This window comes from Chinchilla lanigera, unplaced genomic scaffold (genome assembly GCF_000276665.1).
Source record: "Chinchilla lanigera isolate Chin_1 unplaced genomic scaffold, ChiLan1.0 scaffold00066, whole genome shotgun sequence".
In the NCBI taxonomy this organism is placed as follows: Eukaryota; Metazoa; Chordata; class Mammalia; order Rodentia; family Chinchillidae; genus Chinchilla; species Chinchilla lanigera.
The window spans coordinates 8866752-8875059 of record NW_004955467.1 but is presented as its reverse complement, the minus strand read 5'-3'; the positions used below and the strand labels follow the sequence as shown (position 1 = coordinate 8875059).

The window sequence follows — 8308 nt, the reverse complement described above, 5'->3', positions numbered from 1 at the left end:
CTCCCTTCTTTCCTCCCTTCCTTTCTTCCTTCCTTCCTTCCTTCCTTTCTCTTTTACTGAGCATAATGAACACTCTTCTAGTCATTGCAGACACAAAGAAAAAATAAAACCCACACAGAGCTTACTGAATAGCTGGAAGAGAAGGACAAGAGCAGTAAACAATAATTTATTCACTATAATTTTGGATATTAACTGCTCTGAAGAAAATAAACTCAGAGTGGGAGGAGGACTGGGACTAGTTTCTGATAGAATCACAGCCGCCAGAGTGATAAGGGTTGGGACAGGGTCAGGCCCTGGGGTAGGGAGGAAGCACCGGGACGAGGCTGAGGAGCAGGGTGGGAGAGGGGCTGAGTTCCGCTCTCTGTGGACAATGCTCAAGGCCTGGGAGAGTGAGGAGCTAGTCGTGTTCCTGTCCCCTTTTCTGGACCTGCTGTCTTTTTTTGTCTTCCAGTGACAGCTCTTGCCAACAGGCATCCCCCTGTCACCATTTAGGAAAGGTCACAAGGTACCTGGGCCAACTTAGGGCCAAAAGGGGCTACAATTCTGAGAGAAAGAGAGAAAGAGAGGGAGAAGGTTCTAGTAGATATGGCACTGGAAGAGGACTAGGCGTGACACTTCAGTTCAGGTTTAGTTTAGGACTGGGGAAGTGGTTGGAGCTAGGGACTGAAAATGACTTTTTCAAGACTTAAATCTAAACCAGCTGTGATGGTGCATGCCTGAATCCCAGCACTCTGGGAGGCTCAGACAGGAGGACTGCAAGTTTTAGTCCAGCCTGAGCAATTTAGCAACTGGGCCAGATCTAGACTCAAAATAAAAGATAAGAACAAGCTTATGGGTGAAGCTCTGCGCAAAGGCCCTGGTTCAGTCCTCATCACAAAAAAGAAAAGAAAAGAAAAGATTCAAATCTGCTCATGTCATCCACCCCCAACCCTGCCGCAGCCCAATCAGGCCTGGCAGTGGCTCTTCCTTGCCTTTGAGATAACACGATGCGCCTTTCATTCGTTCATGAGCAGATGCTAGTTGAGCCCTGACTGCGCCCAGCATGGAGAACACAGTATAACCAGAACAAGCCCTCTACCAGTGAAATTCATATTCTAGGAGGGAAAGGCTGTACCACTTAATAACCAAGTAAGTTCTATAGCATGTTAACTGGTGATAAATGCTGAAGAGAAAGAATAAGGCGGGCAAGAACAGTATGAGGTACACAGATGGGGGGCTGGGGTGTGGCTCCATTATACAGCACTTGCCCAGTGTGCACGAATCCCTGGGCTTGGTCTCCACCACCCCCCCAAAAAAAGGAAAAGAAAAGGGAAGAGAAAAGAGCTGGCACAGTGGCACATGCCTATAATCCCAGTGCTTTGGAAGCCTGAGGCAAGAAGATCGCAAGTGCGAGCCTATTCTGGACAATTTAGCAGCTTAGCAAGACTGTCTTCCAAAATAAATAAATTAAGGGCTGGGGATATACGTCAGTGTGAAGACCCTGAGTTCAATCCCAGTACCATAAAATTAATTAAATTTTTAAAACCAAAGGAAAGAAAAGAAAAAGGATAATAGAGCAAAATTTAGATATAGATTGGTCAGGAAAGAGCCCCCTGGGAGATGGATTTCCGAGTTGAAGGAAGTGAGGTCAGCCCCTTCCCACCCCAAGGCCTGTGCTTGTGTTTCTATATACCTACCTGTTGTACCAGATTAATGCTCCCGCTTCCTTCTGACCTTAATTGCTTTGTCAAAGAGTACCATATTTAACTATCAGTGGCTGTCAGAGCACTATAGCCAACATCTTTGACTGATGTCTGCTTTCCCTGCTAAATTAGATGGCCCACAATTTGGTTTTGTTTTCTCCCCATCTCCTGGCATATACCTGGTACCTTGGAGGCTCTCAAACCACAATTCTTAATGGCTGAATGAGTCCATCATAAGAAAAAGGCCAGGGTTAGTGACTGGGTCAAGCAAGAAGGCTGTGGCATTAGGATGAAGATTCAGAGAGGAGAGCTGGATTGGGCTAAGGATGGGGCGGTGCAGGGAGTGATGTGAGGCTGGGAGATGAGTTAAGAAAATGGAAGTGGGGTCGGGAGAATGCTGGGGAGGACGCTCCTGGTGACTGGCAGGCTGCCTCATTCCACTGGGCACAATGCCATCCTGAGCTGGGAACAGGAGCTGTCTAGCTGGTCAAGCCCGCCCTCCTGGACTCTGCTTTAGCCACCTAATGACTCCTGGGGGATGCTCAGAGGCTAGGTATGCAAATATTCATCTCAATATGCAAATTTCATTTAAACTCTCCCATCCTCCTGCTTTCTAGACACTCCCTTATCCTGGAGACTGTGCCCCAGGGGGTTGCTAAGGCTTGGGAAGGAGCAGCGTGGAGGAGGGGGTAATTTGAGGCCCAGAGATTTGGGGAATGGTGCCACCAGGCTCTAGGGAGTACAGGGTCTTAGGGCATTTGGGGTGAGGGGTCCAACTTAACCTTTCTGATCCAGTGGTAAGATCACCCTGCGTAGGGGTGAGGAGGAGCAGGGGCACATAGGAGGCCCAGAGGGCTGGTAGAGAGGGCTTTGGGGATACAGAGAGGGGACCAATGTGTAGAAAGCAATGAAGGTGAGCGTAGCTGCTTCCCCCAAAGCCTCTCTGCCTTCCCAGAGCCACTGTTAGCCAATCACTTTCTCAAAAAAGCCAAGTGGCTACTCAGAGTTTGATCAGAGTTCAAGTACGGATTTAGGTTCTTAAGGGAAATAGAGGCGGATGTGGGCCATGTGCTGATGTGAGTAGGGCCAGGATTGGGGTTGGGGCCACGGACGGATTAGGCATACGGACATGGACACTCCCCAGTTATGACCCAAACCTGAACACATAACTCTGGGTAGGTGCTCACTGAAGAACTGGTTCTCCTGGACCAGGGGCGGGACCCGGAGAGCCTGAGAGGCCCCTAGCACTGAGGCACGCTTGTAGAGCTGGCTCACAACGCCCACCCACATTGGAAGCCAAGTCCTCACTGCCGGGGAACCCCTTAGCTTGCCCCACCCCGAGGCTTGCAAGGCAGGGAGCAACCCCGGGGGCCCCATCCTCGAGCACACATAATATCAAATAGGGTTATTCCCCGCTTAAAATCCACCAGGGCTTACAATGGCATTGTCCCTAGCGTCGAAGGGCATCTGGCTTTCCAGAAAGTCAGCTTGGAGGGAAGTTTATGAGGCTGACTCACCCAGCCACAGGCAGGACTTCTGCCCTGACTCTGGACACGTCTGGTGATGGAACCAAAGTGTTAGCGTGGACTGTGGCACCGTTCTTCACCCAACACCCTTCTCCGGCTGCCCTTTGCTCCTTGAAGATGTGCCCCTTGCCCTTACCTGTCCTGCTTTGTAACACCTCCCCCTGTGCCATTTCTAGATCATCTCTTTCTTGCCATCTGGGTCTCATCTCTAGCATCATGTGCTCAGAGAGACCTCCCTAGTGCTGCTCCTAGTGTCTTCCTGCCCAGTTGCACAGGAGCACTGCCTGCCTGGCTGTATCTCCTCACTGCCCTCCCCATCATCTGAATGGTTTATCTGTTGAGGTGTTGATGTGATTTTTGCCTCTCTCCACCTCCTGGAAGCAAACAGAACCAAGGGTCTTGCGTTGGGAGTTCACAGCCACTTTCCCAAAGTCAAGAACAGACTCAGAGGACTGGGGAAATAGCTCAGTGGCATAGTACCTGCCTAGCGAGTGCAAGGTCACGAGTTTGATTCCCGGTACCAAAAAAAAAAAAAAAAGAGGTTAAAAACAGACTTGGAGACAGGAATGATGACACACATACACCCGAGAATGTCAGTGCAGAAAAGCCCTTTTCAGGTCTTCTTGTCCCTCCCACTTAACTGACAGATTTGGGCCAACAAGATAGAGAACTTATTCAAGGTCTGGCAGGTTGGCAGCTTCTCCACTGTGCCAGTCACCTCTCAGATGATGGAAAAGCCCAGAGAGGTCCAGGCCACGTGCTCTGACAGGGCTGCAGCAGCCCGACAGGAGCCTTTGTCCACATCCCATCACCGGATGTGTCCAGAGTCAGGGCAGAAGTCCTACTTGTGGCTGGGTGTGTCATCCTCATAAATTTCCCTCCAAGCTGACTTTCTGGAAAACCAGATGCCAATGATTTGCCCTGCCCTCTCTGGCTCGGGAGCATTTTTTAGGATAAGCATTCTTCTAATGGAATCTTCGTGCAGAACAACCACTCATCGTTTAGCCAAGACAGGCTACCTAAGCAGTGCCCTGCTCAAGGCTGGAGTTTCTAAAGGGGTCCGTGTTTCCAGCCTTGGCCACAGCCCAGATGGCCACAAGGGGGCGCCTCTGAGTACCTCCTAATCCTTTGCTTTTGTTCTAAGTTAAATTCTCATCTGCAGACGGAAGATTCCTAAAAACATCTTTTACTGCGCAGTGATCTGGGCATTCTCTTCTTCTAGAGTCACAGATGCAGAAAGTGACAATCTAACCTCTGGCATAGCCAAAGACAGTCCCCTAACCCACATAGACACTTACTGCCTCTAAGGGAGGAGCTTGAACAGGGAGAAGATTCTGGGGAATAATGATGGGCCATGTGTTTTCCTGAGTCCGAGGAACGGTGGCTGCTCCAAACCATCAGCATGGCAGGGCCTCTCAGAGAGCGGTTCAGTAAGGAAGTGTGGTCAGATCTGGAGCTTTTCCTGAAGTCGCGCTTGTACAGAGAGTGTTTTTGTTTTCTTAGGTGCTGGCAGCCGGGAACTACGCAGCTGGGGACCCCACTGACTGGAGAAGGGACACTGACCATTGAGTGGGCCGAGACCCTGCCCAATCTGACAAAGGCCCTGGCCATGTGATGTTGGGGGGGTGTCACAGGAGGACCCTAAAGCTATATGGTTCCACTGCTACGAGCACCATATGGATGGAGGAACAGTCACCCTGTCAATGTCAAAAGACACTGTGACTTTGGCCAGAGAGAGGCTGTGTCTAAGTTTTGGTGAGACACTGGAAAGCTGTGGAGAGAAAAGATGTGGATGGGCCAACTGAGGGCTGCATGGGTCTCTTTGTTTTGTTTTGTTGAGACAGGGTCTTGCTCTTTTGTTCAGCTTGGCCTTGAGCTTACTATGTAGCCCAGGTTGGCCTCCGATTTGCACTGATCCTCCTGCCTCAGCCTCCCAAGTGCTAGGATTACAGGCGTGAGCCACCATGAAAGTACTTTTATTTTTAGAGGGCTGCCTGGCTAGAAAGGAGGAAATCAGACTCTAGCTCGAGTCAGGAGAAGTGGTAAGGGTGAACAACCCCCAAATCTCAATTGCTTCACCCCATAAAAAGTATGTTTCTTATTCAGTTCCACGCACAGCTCAGCCAGCAAGCCTCAGACACACAGGCTGAAGAAACCATCCAACGCAGCTTCCAGACTGGCGAAGCAGAGAGCACTTGGAGGCGTCTGTGCCAGCCTGGAGACGGCCGCACCCCTTCTGCATATAACTCAGCCCAAACTCATCCTCTGGCTCCACCCACAAGAGGGTCAGGCGTGAGTTTTCTGTGTCCAGGAGTAGAACTGGATTTTAGTGGCAACACTAACAACTACCACACCCTGCAACCAGATTCCGAGGCTTTGAAAAGCGCCAGGTTTTTGTCCTACCGGTCCGGACTTCAGATGCTCCTTCACCTCCTAGGAACAGGCTCCAGGCGGTGAAGGCAAGAACTCAGGGCTCAACCGCGTGGAGGGCTGAGCTAGGGCACTGCTTGTCTCCAGAACACACAAGTGATGGACTCACCACTCCTACCTTCCCGGCACTTCCGCCGCTAACCTTCCCCCCCACACACACACACACGCATCATCAAAACAGAACAATGAAATAGAAGCCAGCTTTTGTAAGCTTTTACTGAAGTCACTGTGTTTGAAGGCAAAAAGAAAAAAAAAAATGAGGTGAGAATAGGGTAGGATGAGAGCTGGAGAGAGAGCCCACATCCATGCCCAGGCCAAGGAGCTTGTCCCCAAGAACCTTAGCTAGATGTCCAGGAGAGCTGGGCTCCAATCCTTCCTCTGCCTTTAGGTGCTAGGGCCAAAGGAGACCTGACAGATCCGGGCATGCATCCCTCTGTGCCCAGTGTCCAGGCTCTTCCGCAGAAGGAAGTTGGGTCGGATGGTCCTAGGCTTAGAGGAGGGAGACTTAAAATGACATGGTAAGTGGAAGTGTGGGAGTGGGAGGGCTGGGAAGGAAAGGCTGGAGCCTCAGGCTGCACATCCCAACCGGAGGAGGTAGATTCTCACAAGAGGCTGGAACAGGAGGTTGCCTAAAGTGGGGTGAGGTGGGTAGAGGTTCTTTTCTTTTTCCAGTGGTCTATTACGGATTCTACTTTAGTCAGTGGCTTTTACCTTGGGCACTGTTCAACTGGTCCCTCACAGCTCAGGGAACAGCTAGAGCCATCTTGGTTGGAAAAGTCCCTACATGTGGAAAGGGAGACTTAGGCTGAGAATAGGGAGGAGGGAAGTGTCTGGGAAACCCTGAGAGTCTGGCCTTCCTCGTGCTTGGCCCTTTGGTCTGAAGCGGAGGTTAGATGGAAACGCTGTTCTCAATGAGGGGAGGGTCCAGGTAGGCATAAGGCAGCTCCAGGCTCTGGTTCCGCTTCCTGATGTCTCTCGAGATCTGGGCCAAGTGGTTCTGGAAGGCGGCGATGCTCCGCTGTGGCACTTCCTCTGTAAAGTGCTGATCCGGGTAGGTGCCCAGAGGCCTCTGGGAGAAAATCCAGTGGGAGGTCAGGGTGATGTGCAAAATGGGATAGAGAATAATGAGGGACGGTGGATGGCAGCAAATATAATCAAGGTGGCTTCGAAAGGCATGACCCAGCCACACCCACTAAACTCACACCCCCAGTCTACCGTTCCATGCAGTCTGAGGGACAGCAGTCCCTCAACATCCAAAGCCACACAGCACAGAGGAAAGGGTGTGGCTTGGGAACAGCCAACCTAAATTCAGCGCTCCCTTTGCTCACAGTCATTTGTGTTACTGTGACTCCTTGAAAACTCAGTTCCTGCACCTGGAAGTAGACAGATTGAACCGGAAAATCTTTGAAGTCCCTTTCTAGTGCCTAATCTACACTCTGAACTCAAAGAACACAATCGCACTCATCCACAGCTGACACTAACACAGACGCTTAGCAAATATAGCAAATAGGCCCAGGAATACAGCTATTACCTCACCATTTCACCAAATTCAACCCCTGAGGACAGCCAGTGGCTGGTTCTGAGGCATCTTCCAATCAGCTGTATAATCAGCCTTGCCAGCACGGTCACCCTCACCATAACAGTCACACTGCACAGCACAGCCAACCACAACCAACACATGGCACAATTAACTTCAGTTGAGGGGCTGGGGATTTAGCTCAGCGGCAAAGCGCCTGCCTGGCAAGCACAAGGTCGTGAGTTCGGTTCCCGGTACCGGAGAAAAACCAAAAAACCAAAACAAACAAACAAAAAAAACTTCAGTTGACGCTGTCCTACATGCAAGAATGTCCCGCTCTCATGATCACATCACACAGTTACTCCACAGGCCCTGCTTCCTAACCAGCACATCTTTTCCATCTAATATAATCTTCATGTAATACAGCTGGTATCAAGTCTATTGATTTCTTTTTGTTTTTGTTTTGTTTTGTTTGAGACAAGGTCTTGCTATGTAGCCCAGGTTGGCATGGAACCCACAGCGATCCTCCTGCCTCAGCCTCCCAAGTGCTGGGATTACGGGCATGTGCCACCATGCCCAGCTGGACTGCTGATGTTTTAAAAATTGGTGTCTTGTGCTATCAGATTGGCAGAGCCCTTTAGAACAATGTTCAATAATTGTACTAAGAGTAGGTACTTTTTTCTTGTCCCTGATTTTCTCGAAGAGACCATCCATGTCTTTTATTTTCCCCTCCATGGTGCTAAGGGTGGAAGCCAGGGCCTCACACATGCTAGGCAATTGTTCTACTGTACCACTGAGCTGCACTCCCAGCCCCAGTATTGTCTTAAAAATATACTTCTATCAAAAGTCCTTCAGGGGCTTTCATTTCACACTGAGTTTTTATTAGTAATGACTGTTCATGCCAATCAAATGCTTCTCCATCACATACCAGAATGATTATATAGTATCTTTCTTTATTGGTGTAATGAATTATATTGCTAGATTTCATAAGTTTGAACCAACCTTTCATTTCTAGACTAAACTACACTTCTTCATGGCACATTATTATTTTACTATACAATATTGGCCTTCACTGGCTGATTCACTTATTTCTTCGTTTTTGTTTTTTTTGTTTTTGTTTTGTTTTTGTTTTTTCTGAGACAGGGTCTCACTAT

General features: G+C 49.6%; 1 protein-coding gene across 1 annotated transcript in view; it reads right to left on the bottom strand.

The window, feature by feature from the left end:
• Positions 1–5829: 5829 nt before the first annotated feature.
• Positions 5830–8308, bottom strand: part of Aloxe3 (arachidonate lipoxygenase 3) — a 24426-nt gene continuing 21947 nt past the window's right edge. Inside the window, exon 15 of the mRNA XM_005399436.2 lies at positions 5830–6707. Coding sequence (XP_005399493.1) covers positions 6528–6707 — 180 coding nt within the window. The 3' untranslated portion in view covers positions 5830–6527. The remainder of the gene's footprint in view (positions 6708–8308) is intronic.